The 22,226-nt window shown below is 43.3% G+C and overlaps 1 protein-coding gene across 7 annotated transcripts in view; it reads left to right on the top strand.

Moving 5' to 3' along the window:
• Positions 1 to 1,852: 1,852 nt before the first annotated feature.
• Znf410 (zinc finger protein 410) overlaps positions 1,853 to 22,226 on the top strand; it is a 29,887-nt gene continuing 9,513 nt past the window's right edge. For 2 of the 7 annotated variants that reach the window (XM_037210709.1, XM_028876891.2), the window contains exons 1-8: positions 1,857 to 2,560; positions 8,181 to 8,363; positions 9,624 to 9,759; positions 13,385 to 13,603; positions 15,115 to 15,306; positions 16,717 to 16,867; positions 17,466 to 17,647; positions 18,638 to 18,727. In XM_037210709.1, coding sequence (XP_037066604.1) covers positions 8,331 to 8,363; positions 9,624 to 9,759; positions 13,385 to 13,603; positions 15,115 to 15,306; positions 16,717 to 16,867; positions 17,466 to 17,647; positions 18,638 to 18,727 — 1,003 coding nt within the window. In that variant the 5' untranslated portion in view covers positions 1,857 to 2,560; positions 8,181 to 8,330. Of the gene's footprint in view, positions 2,561 to 4,194; positions 4,226 to 8,180; positions 8,364 to 9,623; positions 9,760 to 13,384; positions 13,604 to 15,114; positions 15,307 to 16,716; positions 16,868 to 17,465; positions 17,648 to 18,637; positions 18,728 to 19,550; positions 22,211 to 22,226 lie in introns of those variants that run through there. The other 5 variants (XM_037210711.1, XM_037210708.1, XR_003735331.2 and 2 more) reach the window with 5 other exon arrangements.

The raw sequence follows: 22,226 nt of genomic DNA on the forward strand, positions 1-22,226 counted from the left end.
TCTTCTGGCCCTGCCTCTTGAGTGCTGGGATCACAGGCATGCCTGATTTATTTTTCTTATGATAATAAACTAGTAATAGTAATTATTTTGGACATGGGCCTGTTAGTGTAGTTCAGGCTGGACTGGACTGACTCCTCAGGTTCCTCACTGCCAATATCTCTGGGATTCCAGGCATGTGTTACTCACTATACTTGGCTAATTTCGTTTGTTAAAACTAATGTTATATATATTTGTATCAAATATTTTAAAACCCCTGGATAGTTAATAGGATTATTAATGGATCATCTGTATACACCTTTAAATTATTTTTAAAACTGAGTAAACATTCTAGTAATTCTAAATTCAGAAGCAGTTAACATTTTTTGAACTGGGGAAATTTTTAACATTATTCTTAAAGTGAGAGTATTAGAATTGAGGTGAGCTTTCTATATTTTATATGGAAGAGAGACTTTAAAAATCTTTATGTACCAATGTGTCTGTCTGTGCACCACATGCATGCCTGGTGCCTGCAGAGGCCAGAAGAGGGCATTGGATCCCTTGGAACTGGAGAATTTTGAGCCACCATGTGGGTGCTGTGTTCTTGAATGCAGGTCCTTTGGTAGAGCAGCAGGTGCTCTTAACTGCAGAGCCATCTCTCCAGCCTGCCAAAAGCGAAGCTTGGGACAGTATAAATACATAGGGTGGGGGCAGCATTGGGAGGATCAGATTGTGGACCGGTTATGGGGAAGAAGAGCAGAAGAGCTGGGTTGGGAGCAGTGTGAGAAGATAATGAAGTCAGTAGAGTTGATGGGAAGCTCAAGAGACCAGATTTGCACCCAGAAGATGATCTGTTTGTGTTCTGCCAAATTACTATGTAGAATGTCTAAAAAAGCTTGTGTTTACTGTAGGAAATTTTTTTTGTGACAGTCAGTTATGTAGCTTGCTATGTAATCCAGGCTGGCCTGGAACTTAAATATCTCCATCTGCCTGCCTACCTCCAGAGTGCTAGTGTTAAAGGCCTGTACTTTGGGACACTTTGGAGGGCAAATAGATATAAACATCACTTGGAATTTCATTGATTAAAGTGGGTTGGGTGAGTGATCAGGGCAGAACACTGCTCAGTATTCTAGGGACCTTGGGGTTAATCCCCAATAGCAACCCCCATTCCCAAGAAGCCCCAGTAAAAAAAGCTTCAGGAAATGACAGGACTAAGTAAATTAACCAATGGTTGTAGACATGAGTATTCCAGATATATTGATGTATCTCATTTGTCATATTAATTGTAACTCAACCTTTGGAAAAGTAAAACCGAAGGTGTTTTCTGAGTGTGATTTATGGCCACTTTTTTACACAGCCAATGTACTTTATAGGTGACACTTGCAATAAACATATTCAAGTTGTATTAGTAATCACTCAATCCAGTTTTGCATCCGTCTAACCTTGTTCTACATACTTGCCCTGGACTAGTTTTTCTTTGGGGGGGGGAGGTTCTTTTTAATTCTTAGACTTGAGGACTTTTAACTCCTAGTAAACATCTCCTTGCCACCCCGAGGTTTTCTTCAGATACTACGCAGCCCGGTTGTCCTAGTCATGCAGTCCTCAAACAGGATTACAGCCTTGCTCCTCCGTGCCCAGCGAGAAACTGTGTCCCGATGAATTCATTTCACCCGGAACGCCCATCATGTTTTGTACCCAAACTGCTACTCCCTAGCTCGTTTAGGCTCCTGGTTGATCTCTAAACATGAAAACTAACGCCTTAAGAGAACATTAATTCCCACGGGCACTGTCTTTAATCCCTTACGTCCTGAGGGTTTGTTGTTGGGTTTTTGACAGAGTCTCACTATGCAGCCCTCGCTGTCCTAGCTGTGCCAGGGTGCTGGGATTACAGGACTGTGCCACCACCCCAGGACTTGACATTTCACGCAGTCAGTCAAACTCAAAAGTTCCATCTAGTACTGTTATTCACCTCGGAACTCGGGTAGAGCCCTCAGTCAGGACACCCAAGATCTCTGGGAGTTCTTAAATGCCCCCAAAGCTGTACGTGTCTACATTCATACCCAGTCCAGTGGGCAGTGCGGGGCTGGATTGTGCAGGTCCCTCCTGGGGCCGTGAAGATTTCAGGTCCTCTTCATGGAGACTTTTGGTGTTTCTCGTCCCTGTATCAGAACTCGGCTCCGGAGAAAGCTGCCCACCGGTTCACTGCCGCGGCCACACACATCCCCCTCGGCGGGAAGGCGGTGACGTCACGGCTAGACTGCCCTGACCTGGTTTCAGACTTGGCGGCCCCGAGCGTCCCGGAGGGCAGGGGGGCGGGGGCGGGGTGCCGCCGCTCGCCCGCCGGCCGGAGACCAGCGCGGGTGTGAGGGGAGGTGGAGATCGGCCCGGGCAGCGGCGGGAGGGTCAGCCCCTCGGCCTGAGGAACCCCCGCGGGGCGCAGAAGAAAGCGAGGGGGTATGCTCGTGGGGGGGTGGCCAAACTTCCTGTCCCGCTCTGGAGCTGCTTCCGGCGGGAGCCGGAAGACGCCGTGTGTGGACGGAATTCGGGACTGACTGACGGACGGCCAGCTGCCCTGGACTGGAAGGTGAGCTCCGGGCTGGGGCTGGCCACACCCGCTCGGCTAGGTGGTCCCGGAGAGGAAGGAACCCACAGCGGGGTTTGGGGCTCCAGAGGCGAGTTTGCCCCCGAAGGGCACAAGGAAGCCGCCCCCACTTGGGCTTCCCCCCGGCGTCTGGCGGGCTGGGAGCGACCGGTCTGGAGCCCCGCGGCTCCGGCCCCCCCCCCTCGGGATTGGGGGGGCACTGTTTTGGTTCCTAGGCTGTTTTTGCAGGAAGGTGCTTGGGAGCCGGGTTGCCCCCAGTGAAGCGGAGTTAGCGCGTCCCCGGGGCGGAGGCTCCGGACTGCACCCGCAGCCGGGCCTGCCCGTGGACCTTCGGGCCTGCCGCTGAGACCTTTGTGCTGGCGGCAAGGGTTGCCAGCGGTGCCCTGCCGGCCCTCCGGCCAGAGCCAGCGTCCACTCACTTCCTTGGTCTGGAAAGGGACGCCTGATGACCAAGGCTGGACCTCTGGTGTCCCCTCTGCCTGCTACTTGAGGCCCGTGTGGGGGCAGCGAGTGTTCGTAGTCGGGGTGGGTTTTGCCCATTGAACTCGTCCTCCGAAGTTTCTCAGAAGAGGATCCAATTCGTTGATTAAACTTTATCCCACTTGCGCATGAGGCTCAGAAATGTACTTAGGTACCATTTGGGAGTTAAATATTATTGAGATGGGATGCAGAGTTCATACTTTTACATCAGACGTTGGCACAGGGGCCAGTGTGACATATGCAAAGGAAAGGAAAAATATTGGGAAGATGGACAATTCTTGGTGTTTGGCATTGAGAAATTACACTTTGTGTTATCGTAGTGTATTATCAGAAGATGTAGGCTTTAATTTAAGCTTTGACCTTGTAGGTGTCAAATTTGGGGTACATTCTGCAATTTGTAGTTTCTTTGAGGGGGGTATATCAGTGAAGAGGTTTACCCTCATGTATTTGAACATTATTCTGAGATACTAAGCTTTGAATTTGAAGGGTGACAAACATTCTTGTGTTTTGGAAAAATAATGAGCGTTTGGGTAAAGGATAGATTGGAAAGGGTAATTTTTTTATTTTTGGACTTTTGAGACATGGTTTCTCTGTGTAGCTCTGACTCTCCTGGAACTTGCTCTGTAGATCAGGCTGGCCTCAAACGCACAGAGTTCCACCTGCCTCTATCTCCTGAGTGAGGAAAGAGTGACGTTTAAAGGCAAGGTGACCAGTTAGAAGCTTTTGTTAATAGTGTAGTTGGGGGGCGGGGAGTGTAATTGAAAGATACTGAGAAATCTAAACACCATCACAGTAGGAGTAAGTGACTTGGGGAAGTCATTAATGCCTGGGATTATTTAAACACGGAGAATGAGAGATACTGCTAGAGAGAATTTGCAGCTGAGTGGGAAAGAAGATTGGGCAATAAATAAAAGGGATAATTCAAGAAGAACAGGTTTGGCAGGGGAGATGATAATCTGGGTTTGGATGTGGTTTGAAATGCTGATGGATATATATGTGGAATTACTCAGCAAGTAAGTCATGTGAAGGTTTGGAATTCAAAAGAAAAGAGTAAAGGGGCAGGGAATTGGGTATCATTTGTCATGTTGGGTATCCTCTGTCTGAATGTTTATCCATTGTTTTTTATGTGCTCACAGGGAAACGTGTATGAAGTCCTTCAAACTCCTGGTAATGACTACTTTAGAAGTGGGTAGTGACTTCAGGGTTTCTTTTGGGAAAATGTAAAATTAGCCAGGCTTGGTGGTACACACCTTCAGTCTCAGTACTGGAAGGTGTAAGCAGGAGGGACCAGAAGTTCAAGGCCAGCCTCAGAAACATAGAGTTCCAGGACAGCCTGGGCTGTGCAAGAGCCTGTCTCAGCCCTCCCTGCCCCCCAAAAAACAAGCACAGACAAAACTGGTTGTGTATGTAATTGCATGACTGTGAATATACTAAAGACAATCTAATTGTACTTTTCAAAATGTGTGAGAGTGGGATCTGGAAAAGAGGCTCAGCAGTTAAGAGCACTTGTTGCTCTCGTAGAGGCCTCCAACTCCTAGAGATATGCTTATCTCTGCTTCCCAGAGTGCTGGTATTAAAGTGTGTGCCACCATGTCTGGCCCAAAATTTATTTTTTTGGAAAGATTTGCATTGCAAGAAAAAAATTTACATTGGAGCTTTTGAAAGCGGTTAACCAGGTAATGGAATCGGAACTAGCAGCGAACCTAGCTTATGCACTTGCCATGGTACGACTGCTGGCTTGTTAGTGTGCTTAGCAAGTTCTGTGACAGATGACGTCCACATAGAACACTTGATAAACCACTGTGCTCTAGCACAGTTTGTTTTCTCTTCATGCTGAGATAGGATCTTGCTGTAAGCCGGAAACTCCCTAGTCTGATGCTTCAGTCTCCCCATGGCTGAGATTACAGGTGCGTGCCACCACACCTGGTTCTTGAACAGGCTCCTGAGAGTTCAACCTCTTCTAGTGCATTCTGCTTTATTTGTTCATTAAGTACCCATACAAGCCACAAATTTTGGCACCAGGATTGTATGGCTGAATTCAGTTACAATGTACATATTACAGACGTCCCAGAATAGTTTTACTTGTTTTCAAAGATTATTAAAATGAAAGCACTAAAATAAAAAGATGTGGTAGGTGATACCTGAGGATCTGTGAATTGTCTTATTTCTTAGTGACTCTGGAATTCAAGAATCCCAAAGTTGGATGCACTTTAATAATAACCTGAACAAACATTTGGTAATTTCTTGGCTTGTTATGTGAGCTGGAATTGAGGGAGAGGAATTGCTAAGCCCTTGAAATTTAAGATCAAATTTAGATGTAATCATTCCGTTTGTGCCAACTTGCTTATGCAGCTTAATAACTTCATCAAGTGATTTATTGAACCTTATTGAACCTTGGTTTCTTCCTCTCATGAGGATGAGTGGATAAACTATATTAAGCTATTGTAGTGCTCGAGGAAGAAAAATGTATGTAGAAAGAAAAGTTGGGCATTTATGATCCTTTTTTATGTAATATGTAAAAGAAACATTTCATATATATTTTGTAGACTGGATTGAAGGCTGCTATTTGCATCAACACACAAAACTTTAATTTCAGTATTTCTTCTAAAAATTGGGTGTATTTATTTGTGTGTGCACTCGTGTGGGGGTCGGAGGAGAACTTGTGAGAGTTGGCTCTCTGTCTGTCACATGGTCCTGGGGATTGAATTAAGGTTGTCAGGCATGGTGGCCACCTTCACAGATTGACCCATCTTACAGGCTCTAATTCCAAGTATTTCTTTTCTCCTTTTTGTTTTTCTTTTTAATTTATTTAATTTTAAATATTTTATGTGCATTGGTGTAAGGGTGTCAGGGCTCCTGGAACTGGAGTTGCGACAGCTGTGAGCTGCCATGTGGGTGCTGGGAATTGAACCTGGGCCCTCTGGAATAATAGCCAGTGCTCTTAACCACTGTGCCATCTCTCCAGCCCTTCTTTTTTTTTTTTCAACACAGGGTTTCTCTGTGTAGTTCCGGAAATCCGCTCTGTAGACCAGGCAGAGATGTATCTGCTTCTGCCTCTGCCTCCTGAGTACAGGAATTAAAGGCATGCACCACCACCGCTTGGCTTCCACTATTTCTTTTCTCTTCTTTTTTTGGGGGTGAGGTATTTGAGACAAGGTTTCTCTGTGTCGTTTTGGTGCCTGTCCTGGCTCTCACTCTGTAGACCAGGCTGGCCTCAAACTCACAGAGATCCTTCTGGCTCTGCCTCCCGAGTGCTGGGATTAAAGGCATGCGCCACTGCCGCCTGGCTCCAGTATTTTTTAATGTCTGTCTTAGTCTAACTTTCCAGTCTACCATGATATTAATGGAAAACTTCCATCCTAGGTACATTGTTTGCTGTCTTTATGGATAGCAGTACTCCTAATTGTATCAGCAATTAAACCAAATTAAGTGAATTCATGTGCCAAAGTACTGGGATGGAGGGGAGTTAAGCATGAGCTTTTGGCTCGGGGACTAGCAAGGTCTGTTCTTAGCATGGATAGACCTTAGGTTCAGTCTCCAGTGGTGGCCAAGGAAGGAGAGAAGATGAGAGGGAGGGAGCGTGAAAATGAATCGATTGCTTCTGCGCCCTAAGAGCACTGCCTTTGGGAAGTCCTTGACAGCCCACCTCACCCCTGTTGTGCTGGCCAGTGCGCTCAGAGCACTGACTGTCACATGCTGTGTGTGTGCTCTGCCGTTGAGTTACACCTCTAGACCTGAGAAAGCATCACTGTCCCGTGTCCACTCCCTACACCCCCCCCACCCTCTGCCTGGTTGTAATTCGCTGTAGCGCCCAGGCTTCCTGAGTGTTGAGGTTCCACATGTACATCACCTTGCCCTGCTAGGCTTATGTTTTACATATTATCAGAACAGCATAATTACCTTTTAGAACCAAGAAAAGAAAAGTGAAGTCACACTGGTTACATCAGTGTGAATTTCTTTTTACTTTTTCTTATGCATGTTGTAATTAGTGTTAAAGTGGAAAATAGATTTGCAATCAGTTGTCTTTGTTGTGTGGGCTTCACAATCTGTGTGTGTGTGGTGTTGTGAATCAAACCCAGGTCTTTGCACATGCTAGGCAAATGCTCTACCACCAAACTACATCCCCAGCCAGAACAGTATTTTGAAGTAACAATGCATATTTAATGAGCCATGTCCTATAGTGTGTGTGTGTGTGTGTGTGTGTGTGTGTGTGTGTGTGTGTCTGTGTCTGTGTTGTGTGTGTGTTGGGTTTTCTAAAAGGTAATTGTGTATTGCTTCCACTTTTTTGTCTTATATTTTTGACGAACATCTTTGGGAATATAGCTTTTCCGTATTTAAGACCTTTTTATAGCCAGGTGTGGTGATTTCTGTAATCCCAGCACTCAGGAAGAAGAGGTAGGGAAATTCGTTGACAATTGGAGGCCAACTTGATCTATGTGAATTTCAGGCCAGTCAGGGCTAGATAGCAAGATTCGTCTTACAAAAAAAAAAAAAAAGACCTTCATTAGAAGGAGCAACTTTGTAGGGACTGAAGAAAACGGCTCAGTGGTTAAGAACACTTACTGTTCCTGCAGAGAACCAGAGTTTGGTTGCCAGCATCCACATGAGGCTGCCTACAACCACCTGGAACTCCATGGAGCTCCAGGAGAATCTGATCCCTCTATTGAAACCTGTGGACACTTGGAGACACAGCGAGATACACATGCATGAAATAAAAATAAAAAATGAAAAAGAAGTAGAGCCGGGCTGTGGTGGCACACGCCTTTGATGCCAGTTCTTGGAAGGCAGAGGCAGGAGCATCTCTGTGAGTTCGAGGCCAGCCTGGTCTACACAGTGCGTCCCAGGACAGGCTCCAAAGCTACACAGAGAAACCCTGTCTCCAAAAACCAAAAAAAAAAAAAAGGAAAGGAAAGAAAAAGAAGAAGTAGAAATAGTTTATCAAAGCATAACACTTTTATAGGTTTTGATGCTTACTGGGCTTGTTCTATTTTAAAACAAGTGTTATAGGCTGAATTCTTAGTCTGCTTATGATTTTCAGATATAAAGGTGTGCCTGTGTTTATTTAGCTACGTTTTCCCACTGCTCTTAATGCTGTGTCTTTCTCTTTTTTTCCCTATTTTAGGTTAAATTGATTACCAGCCTAGTTCAGCACCTTACAGGAAAAGCATAATGTTTCTTAAAGGGATATGAGTTTAACAGGAAGGTGTCATTGACTCTGGATTAGATTTGAACCTGCCCCCCGAACAGCTGCAGGATTTCAGAAGCTGAATCAATGTTATCAGATGAGTTAGAGTCCAAACCAGAGGTGAGCCCACTTGGTGGTTTTCAGAGTTCGTTCTGAGTCCGTGGGTCAGGAGGACAACGCTCGTGACTTCATAGTAAACATTTTTTACTTTGTGAGCCAAACGATTTTTACTGCAACTCATAGTTTACAGTTTTTCTGTTACTGAATGTTTTCTCAAGATTGCACTGTTCTGTTTCTATCTGTTGTGGATTTTTTCCATTTGCTATTTAAGTATTTAATGAAATACTAAGGTGCTTATATGGTAAAATATTTTATATCCCTAAAATGAATTTATATGATATACTTGTGGTATATATGTATATATGTATATATTTATTTACACAAATTGTTAATCTTTTTTTTTTATTTTTTATTTTTTTTTTTTGGTTTTTCAAGACAGGGTTTCTCAGTGTAGCTTGTGCCTTTCCTGGAACTCACTTTGTAGACCAGGCTGGCCTCGAACTCGCAGAGATCCGCCTGCCTCTGCCTCCCGAGTGCTGGGATTAAAGGCATGCGCCACCACCACCCAGCCAAAACAAATCTTTTTTTTTTTTTTAAGATTTATTAATTATGTATACAGTGTTTTGCCTGCATGCCAGATCTCATTACAGATGGTTGTGAGCCACCATGTGCTTGCTGGGAATTGAACTCAGGACCTCTGGAAGAGCAGTCAGTGCTCTTAACCACTGAGCCATCTCTCCAGCCTGTTAATCTTGTATATAATTGAAAATATTTTCTTTCTGAAAATTACTGGGAGATTTAAGCATTTTATAATTTCATTCATTTTCCCACCTTAATTTTAGTAAATCTGTGTTCCATAATAGGAAAGTCACCAAATTTGAAATCATTACTTAATTTTGAAGACTAGAACTTTTAACTGGTTATGTCATCTCAGACAAGTCAGTGTTCTCAGATTTATTTCTCATTTGTAAAATACATGTTCACCTAGGAATTTACTATAAGGATTAATGAACCATACCCAGGACAATGCTTTGTAAAATGTAGTCAATACAGTGCAGTTGATTAAAAAAAAAAAAACAAAAAAAAACCCCATCATTTTAAAATACACTTGGTAGAAAATGACAGATTAACTTAATTATATAAATCAACCATTCTGTAGAACCAACCCCTTGATGAATGTAGTTGGTCTAGTTTTTCTTTGTCTGTCGCTGAGACCAGGGACAAGACTGAATTACGCCATCGCTTGTTTGGTGACTTTAAAAGTTGACATTCATTCCTAGCAACCTCTGTTTCTCAGCGTTGCTTCTTTTCCCTCCTCAGCTCCTGGTACAGTTTGTTCAGAACACCTCCATCCCCCTGGGACAAGGGCTAGTAGAATCAGAAGCTAAAGACATCACTTGCTTATCCCTCCTTCCAGTGACCGAGGCCTCAGAATGCAGTCGGCTAATGTTACCAGGTAAAATACGTTCACTACAGATAGGACAAAGAAGTCTTAAGAGTTTAGTCTACTCTGTGGCAAGAGTAGAATGGATAATCTGATTTTAAAGTAAAATCTAAGAGTCATGGAAGAAAGCAACCACAGAAGTCATAAGTGTCTTAAGTAGTTTAAACCTTGGGAGTAAGTATGAAAGTGAGACAGAGAGGCCACTGTAGCACCGTGGGACTCCTTTTGAAGTCACAGTATCAGGCAAGAGGCCTGCAGAGGGGGAGAAATGCTGAGGTAGAGTGTAGATGAGTATCAGCAGGGCTCGGAGGCCTGAGACCCAGGGAAACCTGCGTGGTCAAGGCCCCTAAGAGGCCAGGGAGACAGACCGAAAGGACTTGGTTAACATTGGCAGAGAAAGGGTGAGGAGCCAGGCTGCAGGGATGGAGGTCATGGTATAAAGTCTAGTATCTTGGGGGATTTTGTTTGTTTGTCTTGTTTTTGAGATGGTCTGGCTGTGTAGCCCTGACTGGCCTGGAACTCATAGTGGTCTGCGGGCTTCTGCCTCTGCTGGGATTAAAGGCTGTGTCCTACCACTGGCCCTATACAATAGTTTAACAGACTCTTTCTTTCCTTCTTTCTTTCTTTCTTTCTTTCTTTCTTTCTTTCTTTCTTTCTTTCTTTCTTTCTTTCTTTCTTTCTTTCTTTCTTTCTTCCTTCCTTCCTTCCTTCCTTCCTTCCTTCCTTCCTTCCTTCCTTCCTTCCTTCCTTTCTTTCTTTCTTTCTTTCTTTCTCTTTCTCTCTCTCTCTCTTTTTTTAAAATCTGAGCTATTTGAGGACTGTTTAGAATGTTAATACTAATCAGGGGAGGTCAATGTTAGCCTGTCAATGACAGTTATTTGTTAAAAATTCTGATTACTTCCCTCTGATGATGGTCTGTGAAGACTTTAAGATCTTTTAAGATTCAAGAAAAACAGCTGTATTCAGCCAGTAGACATTAAAGTTTCCCTCTCTTGGCTGGAGAGGTGGTTTGCTGGTTAAGAGCACCTGCTGTGCAAGGGTGAGGGCTGGGGTTTGAACCCCCACAGAGCAGAAAGGAACTTGCCACCGAGCCTGGTGATCCTAGTTTGACCCCTGGAGCCCATAGGGTGGAAAGAGAGAACTGACTCCTGAAAGTTGTCTTCCGATTTCCACATATGCAGCATAGCGTGAGCGTGCAAGCACATACCTTAAATAAATGTAACAAATAAAAAAAAAATCTGCTCAGGTGGTGGTGGCGCACACCTTTGATCCCAGCACTCAGGAGTCAGAGACAGGTAGATCTCTGTGGGTTCGAGGCCAGCCTGGTCTACATCTACAGAGTGAGTTCCAGGACTACACGGAGAAACTCTGTCTTGAAAAATAATAACAAAAAAAAAAAAAAACAAAAAAAAATCTGTAACTCCCAACTGCAAGATCTGATACACAGTTTTGCTGTATAGACCAGGTTGGCCTCGAACTCAAGAGAGCTACCTGTTTCTGCTTCCCCCATACTAGGATTAAAGGCGTGAGCCAACAGACATGGCTTGATACTCTCTTCTGGGCTCTGATCGTGGCTACAGGCATACCCACACACGAGTGTGCACACACACACTAAGATGAATCTTTTAAAGGTTCCCCGTGTGACCCTCGCTCTTTCACATCATTTGCTGTGTTTCTAGTAACATTGTGAGTCATGTTATCTAAATCTCTCTTTCAACCTGTACGGATTTCTAGGTGCTAATAAATCTTTGTTAAGTTCCTGCCAATCCTGAATTCTCTGTCCCAATTTCACTTTTTGAATAACAGTAATGAAGGGAATTACAATACAAACGAAGAAGTCCTTACCCTGTTAGAGTGATTATATATTTAAAAAGCTGAAGGAGAACGAATGTTGGTAAGAATGTGGAGACAACCTTGTGCATTGTTGAAAATATGGGAAATGTATGGCGATTCCTCAGAAAGTTAAACATAAACAATCAGATTTGTTAGCAGTTCCACAGTGTGTATCTCCAAAGGAACTGAAACCAGTCGAGTCAAATGTTAAGTACGTGTACCAGGATGCATGTGTGGAGGTCGGAAGACAGCTTGTGGGGCCGCTTTCCTTCTCCCTCCGTACTGATCCCAGGGATGGAACTCAGGTCGTCGGGTCTGGTGGCAAGCGCTCTACCCACAGCCATATGCTGTCCCTCGTGTTTCTAGTTGTGATATGTGGTGGATACAGAAAAGTGTAAAGCCACGTATGTACAGCTTGAGGACTAAATATAAGGAACTATTCATATACTGACCTCCCCAAGCAAGAGCAACATCATTAGCTTCCCAGGTCTCCATAGACTCTCCTTGATGTAGAAACTTCCGCTCTTTAATGCAGCCTCACTGTTTTCACTCGTGTGATTATTTCTTTTGTTTTCCAAAATTAACCATTCTTGTATACATCTCTAAGCAAAACTTTTTTAATTTTAGCCGGTTTGTGACCTTAAATGAATGGAATGATATAATCTCTTTAATAGAGGTGTTTGTACCTTGTTTTACTCTCTGTCTTTGTGAGGTTCATTCTGGTTGTAGCTTGGTTTGGTATCAGTCATAGTATCCTGCCATGTTTACATACCACAACTTTTTAGTTAATGTCTCTGTTTTCTGATACTGGGCTATGATAAACAGTGCTGTTATGAATTTTATATTTTTAAAATATTTTTGGTGTGTTTGGTAAAATACACATGGCATAGGATTGCCATTTTAAATTATTCAGTGTGTGGTATGTGATATTAAGACTATTTACATTATTGTGCAACTTCATTAGGCCAGTATCTAATGAAAATGGTAGTATTGTCCATTTTGATTATGATCTTGTCATCTGTTTAAAAGAAAAATGTTACCTGACTTTTATAAAGATGAATGATGAAAGCCTCTGGAAATATTGTATACTTCATCATGTAATGTAATTCCTTTTTGTATAGAGCCATTATACTTATCTCTTCTCTCCTTTAAATGTTAATTTTCATTTAAAATTAAAAAAAATTATTATTATTTTATTTTTTATTTTTTTGAGGCAGTGTCTCATGTAACTCACCTCTTAGAATAAACTTCTTTTTTGGATTTTTGAGACTGTGTAGCCCTGGCTGTCCTGGAACTCACTTTGTAGACCAGGCTGGCCTCGAACTCACAGAGATCCGCCTGCCTCTGCCTCTCCAAGTGCTGGGATTAAAGGTGTGCGCCACTATGTCCAGCTTAGAACAAACTTCTTTAGAGCAAGTCTTGTAAATGATTTATGTGTATTCAGTGTAAACCCAAAGCTGAAATGAAACATACTGATGATTCTACAAAATTTCAATGTTTTTCCAGGCTGTTTTTCCTTCTGTGATTATTCAAAGCAGTTTTGTATTTGCAAAAAAACGAGAGTGTGGTATACTCTTGTAGAAGTTTCGTGTCTTAGGTGCTATTTATTGAAAGGTGAGCTCTCTGGAGGTGAGGGAAGGTGAGCTCTCTGGAGGTGGAAGGTAGAGTTGTTTTGAAGCTGAGTACATACCTGTAGCTGAAGCAGGAGGGCAAGTTTGAGGCCAGCCTAGACAACATAGTGAGACCTTGTCTTTAACAAACCAACAAAAATGCTGCATAAAGCTGTGGTGTTTTCCTTCACTAGATGATACTCCAAATCACACCAATTCCTCCAAGGAGGTCCCTTCTTCAGCTGTTTTGAGGAGCCTTCAGGTGAACGTGGGCCCAGACGGAGAAGAGACGAGGGCTCAGACTGTACAGAAGTCCCCAGAATTCCTGTCCACTCCAGAGTCGCCCAGCCTGTTACAAGATCTACAGCCAAGTGACAGCACTTCCTTTATCCTTCTTAACCTAACAAGAGCAGGTGCGTTTTGGTCCTTTCAGAACTCTACTCAGTTTTTAGGGGAAAAAGTTAGAGGCGGGCCAATATTTAATACTGATAAGATGCAGAGAATCTTTATTATTTGATTTCTTTAGAGAGTTGGTGTTGTCTAGTGACTAGTTGAATAGATAAAAGAAGTACAAAGACTCTGTGATGACTCTGCATTTCCTCTTGTTCAAGTTTGTGAGATGGTTGGTTATAAATTTTGCCAAGTATAGTAACAGTCTGCTCTGCATATTTTGGCTTTTATCATCCCTGTTCTTCTCTGCAGCAGGAGAATGCTGTCTGCTCCTTTAAGGCGTGTTGGGTGTTGGGTGCTGTGTATCAAAATGGTAAATGCCTTGGATATGGGTGGTTTCGCTATGTAGAACTGACTGTCCTGAATATGGGATCCCTCTGCCTCATACTGCTGAGTGCAAGGGTAGAGTGTGCCATTATGCCCTGCAACAGAAACATGCCTTGTTTCGAAAATTAATGTGGTGCCCTTGACCAACATAGTGAGAGCCAGAACAGGCTTGGGGGAGGATGCTTAGTTCCACATGAGTCTGTTAGTGTTTTGATATTGGAGGCACATTGAGGAGGGAGTACCTTTAGAGAGTTTAAAATAGGAATGCAGAGCTCTGGAGAGGTTTGGTATAAAGTAGGCAGTTGGGCTGCTCATCACATTCAGAAAATGTGAAAGGATTCTTTGATTCTAGAGAAGCTGAAAGCATATGTAGAGAAAAGGTAAGCCTAGGACCAGGAGGGGACATTTAAGAGGACAGCAGAACAACACGGAGAACTGGGAGAGGATGGTGAGTGGGAAGCCACAGGCACTAAATGATTCTATAGGATGCACTAGTGAGATTCAACATCTGTCTGGTGACCTTTGCAAACATAATAATTATTGGAAGATAGATGTGGGGAAAGAATGGAATGTGACTGAATGGAAATACAAGTTAGAAGGTAGAGTTGTTTTGAAGCTGAGTACATACCTGTAGCTCAAGCAGGAGGGCAAGTTTGAGGCCAGCCTAGACAACATAGTGAGACCTTGTCTTTAACAAACCAACAAAAAACTTGTTGGGCGGTGGTGGCGCACACCTTTAATCCCAGCACTTGGGAGGCAGAGACAGGCAGATCTCTGAGTTCAAGGCCAACCTGGCCTACAGAGTGACCACCAGGGCTCTTAATTGCTGCACCATCTTTCCTGCTCAAGTGAGAGAATTTAACTGAAGCATACAAGAGAGAATGACTGAGCACGGGATTGGAATATTTCAGATGGGAGGTGGCCTGGTTGCCAGGAAAGAAGATTATGCCTCTGAAACAAGAGGAGGCAGAGTTAACAATAAGCGTGTGGGCTGAATGGAAAAGTGATATCTTAATTATTTATAAGAACAGAAACTTGAAGTGAGAAGGAAAGGTGGAGAACGATTTGATTCAGGACACACAGTCTCTGGGCCAGGGCTAGTAAAAGGATGTTGGCTAACCTCCCTGTGTTATTGTCCTCCTTCCAGGTCTGGGCTCTTCAGCTGAGCACTTTGTGTTTGTACAGGATGAGACAGAGGATTCAGGGAATGACTTCCTCTCTGGGGAGAGCACAGACAGCAGCATCCCGTGGTTCCTCCGGGTCCAGGAACTGGCCCATGACAGTCTGATTGCTGCTACTCGTGCCCAGCTGGCAAAGAGCGCCAAGACCAGCGGCAGCGGTGAGCCGTCTATGGCGTTTCCTTTCTGGTTTGCCGAACGGAGGTTTGGGTAGTGCAATAGCTGTGTTTTGAGTCGTGTTTAATTCCGATTATTTTATTGATGAGAATGGAAGCCTAAAAATAAGTTGCCCTGTTTTATAAAGCAACTTAGCTTTGTCCACCAAATCAACTAAACTCATGTTTTGAATTTCCAACTTTTAAGTAAGGTACAGAGTATCTTTTAGAGGACAACCAGGGTCTGGGAATAATGGCACAAAACCTTAGTCCCAGCATTCATGAGGCTGACACAGGAGATTTTTAAGGCCAACATGGGCTACATAGCCCCTGTCTGCTAAAAAAGAGAAAATAGTACAGATTCTAAGGTTATCTTGAATGTTTTTATTGTAATCATTCTTAAGTATGTAAAAATACAAATTTTATATAAACTTTTTATATCCAGAGCTTTAAGAAGTTAAAATAGTTAATAAAAATACAACTATAAGCTGGGCAGTGGTAGCACCCACCTTTAATCCCAGCACTCGGGAGGCAGAGCCAGGTGAATCTCTGTGAGTTCGAGGCCAGCCTGGGCTACCGAGTGAGTTCCAGGACAGGTGCAAAGCTACACAGGGAAACCCTGTCTCGAAAAGGCCAAAAAAAAAAAAAAAAAAAAAAAAAAAAAGACAGAAATCTTAAGAGTGGCATCTGTGACAAAAACCTTCTATAAACTCAGCCATAGCAATGGTTTTGTCTGAAAATACAGGATTTTATTTAGTTATGTATTTATTTGGTTTTTTGAGATAGGGTTTTTCTGTGTAGCCCTTGCTGTTTTGAAACTCTATAAACTAGGCTAGCCTTGAACTCACAAAGGTTTGCCTGGCTCTGCCTCCTGAGTGCTAGGTTTAAAGGCATGCACCACCACTGCCGCCGCCAAAATGCAGGATTTTATTATCTAGAACTTCAAGTTACCTTTGTAGCCTCCACTCTGGGTGTTACTCCTCTACCAACTTGTGTTTTACAAAATGGTGGCGTTTTTTGTTTTTTTTTTAGAGTAGGGTTCTTTTTGAGACTACTCAGTCAAGGATGACCTTGAATCCTGAGCCTACTACTTCACCTAAAAGCTGAGATTACAGGTGTGTACCACCATGCTTGGCTCCTACAGAAGAGTATTAATTCTGCTTTTGAAATAATATGAAAAGGAACCGTATTTGATATTTTTACATTTGTCAGAAACTTGGTCTTGTTAAATAAAACATGATATCCGTGGGTAATTCTCTGGATAGGGATATAGAGTACTCTCGTGCCTGTATATAGGAAACACAAGCAGATATCTGATTAGTGATCACTAGGAATGAAATGTAGGAGTTTCATTGTTTGAACCTAAGTATCTCAGCAGGACTCTTCCCTGAATTGTAAGTGTGCCACTTGTTGCAGGAGAAAATGGCCACCTTGGCTCTGGCGATGGGCAGCCCAAAGCTTCTGGGCCCCTTCCTCAAGTGGAGAAGAGACTTAAGTGCACAGTTGAAGGCTGTGACCGGACGTTCGTGTGGCCAGCTCACTTCAAGTACCACCTGAAAACCCATCGGTGAGCAAGTCATGGAGGAACTTGTCCTGACGGACAGACTCAGGAAAGCCAGGGCTCCAGTTGTGCTGGCTGAGACTGTCTTCTTAGTCAGGTGTGAGGAGAGATACACACCTGTAATCTCGGCCTCCAGTCTGGGCTATAGCAAGACCTTGGCTCAGAAACCAGGATCTCTGGCTCTTGTTTGGTTTTAGATGGAATCTTATACTGCCCAAGTTGCTGCAAATTCTTTGAGCTTAAATGATCTTGCTACCTCAGCCTCCCAAGTGTTGTGTTTACAGGCATGCCGCCTAGCACGAAGCCTCCTGTTTGGTTTTTGTTGTTGTGGTATGCACGTGTGCACAGATACCAATGCAGGCAAAACACCCATATACATGAAAATAAATAAAATAAAAATAACAACAACAATATATGTGCCTAGGCTGTTACCTTAAATCTGAGAGTTAGTGTTGAGTCAGGTGGGGCTTTTATAATTTTATCAAGCCGGGTTATTTTGGTATATCCAGGTTTGGAGTTTATTGTGTGCCTTGAGAAGCAGTAGAGATGCTTGTTACCACCTGACCAGTGTTTTCAGGTCATGTTGCTTATGATGTCTTCACAGGAACGAGCGCCCCTTCATCTGCCCTGCAGAAGGCTGTGGGAAAAGCTTTTACGTGCTGCAGAGGCTGAAGGTGCACATGAGGACACACAACGGGGAGAAACCCTTTATGTGCCATGAGTCAGGGTGTGGTAAACAGTTCACCACAGCTGGCAACCTGAAGAACCACCGTCGCATCCACACAGGTGTGGTGTACAGCTCTGCATTCCCTCTTGGCCCTGCTCCTACTTGCTGCTTGCTTATGCTTAGGAGAGGAGTCTGGGAGTAGAAGTGAAGATAGAGTGTTGTTCCTAGACGCTGAAGGAAGATTTTCTTCATTTCAGTGTCTTGTGTATTCTCTTCATTGTCAGTAGTCAGTAAAATTTGTTCAACTTCATCTGTGTGTGAGGAATGGACAGCATTGATTTCTGTCTCCAGACGCCTAACTTGTAGGAAGAAATGTACGGTTGTCATAGATAGCAGTGACACCAGGAGATGATAGACAAGTCAGCCTGTTTTCCAGTCTCTCTGAACGTTGTACGGTTGCATTTGTTGAGTCATAGAGATGTTACAGAGCATTAGATACGAGCTAAGACACAACCCCTGAACTTGAGGGGCTTGCTTTCTTGTTAGAGCTCACGACATGAGAAGTAGAATAAATGTCAGAATGGAAGGAGAACGGGAAGATTCCTTGCTCCTTAGTCTGAGATCCTGCAGGTGCTTTTGGAGCCATTGTCAGAAATGTGTTTCTGTAGAACTTAGTCACTGAACTCAGATCACCGTGGGAATGGGAACCTCCTCCCTGCCTTGTGCTGCTCTGTCTCCTTGCTCAGATGACAGGAAGTTTGCTTCCAAGGCATTTAGAAAGTAAAGGCCAAGCTTAAACCACAATTGTTCTAGACATGATTCCTTCCAGTTGGCCTGAGCTTTCATTGTGTTGGGGAATGGACAGTTCTCTTTCCAGCGTTCTTGAAATAGCAAATGGTCTTAGACCAAGAAAGAAACGTGAATAAAAAGTCGGAAGGCTGTCTGGTGGTCAGTCTGTATTTCAGAACACTGAGAGGCATCATTTGCTGGAAATTTGTTGGAATTATATGGCATAAGTTCAGGAAACAGAATGAGTGAGTCATTGAAAGCAGAACACATGCTGGTCGGTTCTTAGAGGGCTGAGCCTTTGCCTCCCTTTCTGTCTCTAGGAGAGAAGCCTTTCCTTTGTGAAGCCCAGGGATGTGGCCGTTCCTTTGCTGAGTATTCCAGCCTCCGGAAACACCTGGTGGTTCACTCAGGTACTAGAACCTGTGCTGTTCGTAGACTTCAAACCTCGTAGGAAACAAGGGTGGGAAGGTGGTGTGCAGCATTCTAAGAAACACTTTCCATCATAAGGTAATAAAGCTCAAGACTGAGAGATTAAGGCCCTTAATAATTATATTCAAAAGGTCTTCTCATCAGTTAGATCTACTGTTCTCTTCAGTTACTGAGGGAATTGCTAATGTAGACCTTTCTCTGAGATCGGTGCTGGATCTTTTTGTATGTTATGTTTAATATGGATCCTGTATTGACATTTTCATTCCTCTGGGGGAGGATTTCAAAATCCAGAGCAAAGTGGGAAGACTGTCAGTAGCAGCAAGGTCTGTAACATTCCTGTCTTCCGAGAAGACATTGGTCCTGCTTCAGTCACCATTCTGACAGAAACTACCTGGGCCCATTAGGAGTTCATGGTAGCCAGTGGTGTAGAAGAAAAGACCCAGTGACCTGCTTTTTGCTTTGTATTATTAAATTCCCTGCAATTCTGTCAGCTTGCTCATTCTATGCAGATGACTTAATCCCCCCTGATAAACAACTTTCAGACTTTCTGAAAACATTCTATAGCAGCCAGACTTTGGAAGCTCAGTGGAAAGATCTAAAGTGATATTTGTCTCTCTTCTTCCCCATCTTCCCAAACAGAAATGGCACTGAGGGGTGGAGGCTAGAGGACTGTTGATTTGGATGAAGACAGCAGAGCACTTCAGTGAGAGTTAGGGATGTGGAGGTGGACAGTCAGTCAGGGATGGGAATTTCATAGTTGAGATTCAGTGCTGGAACCGTTTTATCTTCATTTTGTTGATACAGGTCTTAGGTAGCACAGGATGCTCTTGAACCTCTGATCATCTTGCCTCCACCTCCAGGTGTTGGGACTGCAAGTGTGGGCTTTGTACATGCCAGGCAAGTATTTGACCAACTGAGCTCTGTCTCCGGCTCCTACGCAGATTTTTATATGATGACAAGTTCCAAGTAAACGTGGCAGGCTGGTAGCTTGTGGGCCAGATGTGGACTTCACATGTGTATTCCTTTTGTCTAGAGTGCTTTGTTGTACTTGTATAAAACTATGTCAGATGTATAGTCAGATACACACAAGAATAGAGAAATAGATAGTTTCTTGTGCCTATTTAGAAATAACTTCTTGCTTTTATCTTATATTCAGTCCATGTTCTGTTCCATTCAGTTGTCTCCAAAATGACTTCAGTTCATTTATTTTTTAATTTTATTTTTTATTTTATGTTGCTGGAAATTGAAACCAAAGCCTCTTGCATAATAGGCAAGCATTTAACTGTTGAGCTACAGCCTCAACATCGAAGTTGGTTCTTTAAGAAAAGGATACCCTGGGGTCTGATATTGCTTACTCTTGGCTATGAAATCTTCTTTGAGCCTAAATCTTTTTATACTGTTGTTTGTTTGGTAGACTTGTTACAGAACCGAGATCTGGGTCCTATAGCAGTACCATCCTCTGGATTCGTCAGCTTCCTTTTACGTCTTTCCCCCAGTGCTGGAGCTTGAACCTGGGGCCTCACACATGCTGGGCAGGAACTCTACCACCGAGTTGTTTCCCAGCACCTGCTTTTTTGTTGTCCAGCTAAAATATATTATTATATATTTATATATATTGCTAAAATATAACTGAGCTCTAGTTATATATATTGCTAAAATATAACTGAGCTCTAAAAGCTTCAAAACTTCAAAATTTGGTGCAAGAATACGTTGTATGTGGTACTGCGTACTTCATTTGTGTCACATCAGACCCACACAAGGTTTGGTGGACAGAGTTATCACTGGGTTCAGGTGGTGTCAACCAGGTCCTTAAGGTCCTCTCTCAATCTTCCAAATAAGGAACTGGTGCTTTGGTTACTTCTAGTGCAAATTAAATTGGTTTCTTCTTATTTGGGGGCTGTTTATAGCTAGTATAGAGACATGGAACAGAGGACTGGAGAGATGTCCCAGTAGTTAAGAGAACACTACTTACTGTCCTTCCAGAGGACCCAGGTTCAGTTCTCAGCACCCCATCAGGTGTCTCGCATGCTCCTGTAACTCCAGTTCTAGGAGACCTCATACCCTGTGGCCTTGGCGGGCACCTGCATGTAAGTGATGCATAAGCCCACAGAGAAGCACACATATTCTCATATAAATTAATCTGAAAAAAGAAATACAAATGAATTTGTGTTTGTTCTTATTTTGTTTTGTTTTCCTTTTGAGACAGAATCTCACTATATAGATCTGGCTGGTCTGGAATTCACTAAAATCTTCCACTCAAGTTCTGGGCGTGTACGATCACACCCAGCGATTTGGTTTTTTTTTAAAGTAAGGCTTTGGAAAGGCCTACCTAGTAGTATATTGTGTAGCACTCAGAGGCTGATACAAAAAGGATTGCCATGAATTTGAAGCTAGCCTGGGCTATATAGTGAGTTCCAAGATAGCTGGGCCTACAGAGTGAGATGTCTGTAATTTAGTACCTAAAAGAAAATAAAAGAATAGAAATGGAGATAGTTCAGGGCGGTCTAGAGCTCACTGTTGTAATCCAGGTTGGCCTTCAACGTGTTTTTAACCTTCCTGTCTTTAGTCTCCTAAGGAATATTGGTACACGACTTTAATCTGTGAGACACTTACTTGCCTGCTCTAAATCATTAGCCATTTAAAGTAGTGCTGCAGTAATAAGCTGTGTCTAGGTTATTCCCTGTTGTGACTCCTAGATGACGGACAAAAGCATCTGTGTGGTTTCTAGGTGATGTCAGGTTCCCCAGCATGCATGCTGTGGTTTTTTGCATTCTCATCAGCAATGGAAATTGCTGCCTAATGCTTTTACCAGTTGTAAATTGATTCCCAGTATTTGCAAGTTTATTTAAAAATCCTCAGTTCTAGCTTCTTTAAAAAAAAAAAAAAATCTAGCAGAACAAGGCTTCCGTCTACACTGGTCAGAACAATAGCAAGCAGCTGCCCTTGAACTGGGGAAGTACTCTCCATTTTACTCCTTTGTGCTACTTGCCTGACCCCGGTGAACATGAGTGCTTGCCCATGGAAATTAGCTTTCGAGCTATGTTCTGAGTGTAGTTGTCTGCTGAGTGAAGACTTTTGGGGACTGGTAAACAGACATGATAGTTCAGATCATTTTTGTGAGGCGAATGTGATAACCACTACACTACGGAAACCAGGTCAGATCATTTTTGTTAAAAGAATTGTTTGCAGATATTGAAGATCTTGAGTCTTGATAGGATATAGGATGTGGGATAGTATGACCCCAGGGTTGTAATGGACCCTTGAGGTAGGTGTGATGGTTGATGGAAGACTGTTGGAAAGGAAATAAACACTTTCTGCAACTACCATGCTACCACATTGAGGAGGCTCTTTTAGAAGGTCAGTGGGACTTTGGTACAGAAAGTAGTAGTGCTGGGCCGGGCGGTGGTGACGCACACCTTTAATCCCAGCACTCGGGAGGCAGAGGCAGGTGGATCTCTGTGAGTTCGAGGCCAACCTGGG

The sequence above is a fragment of the Peromyscus leucopus genome, chromosome 14 (assembly GCF_004664715.2).
Source record: "Peromyscus leucopus breed LL Stock chromosome 14, UCI_PerLeu_2.1, whole genome shotgun sequence".
Taxonomy (NCBI): Eukaryota; Metazoa; Chordata; class Mammalia; order Rodentia; family Cricetidae; genus Peromyscus; species Peromyscus leucopus.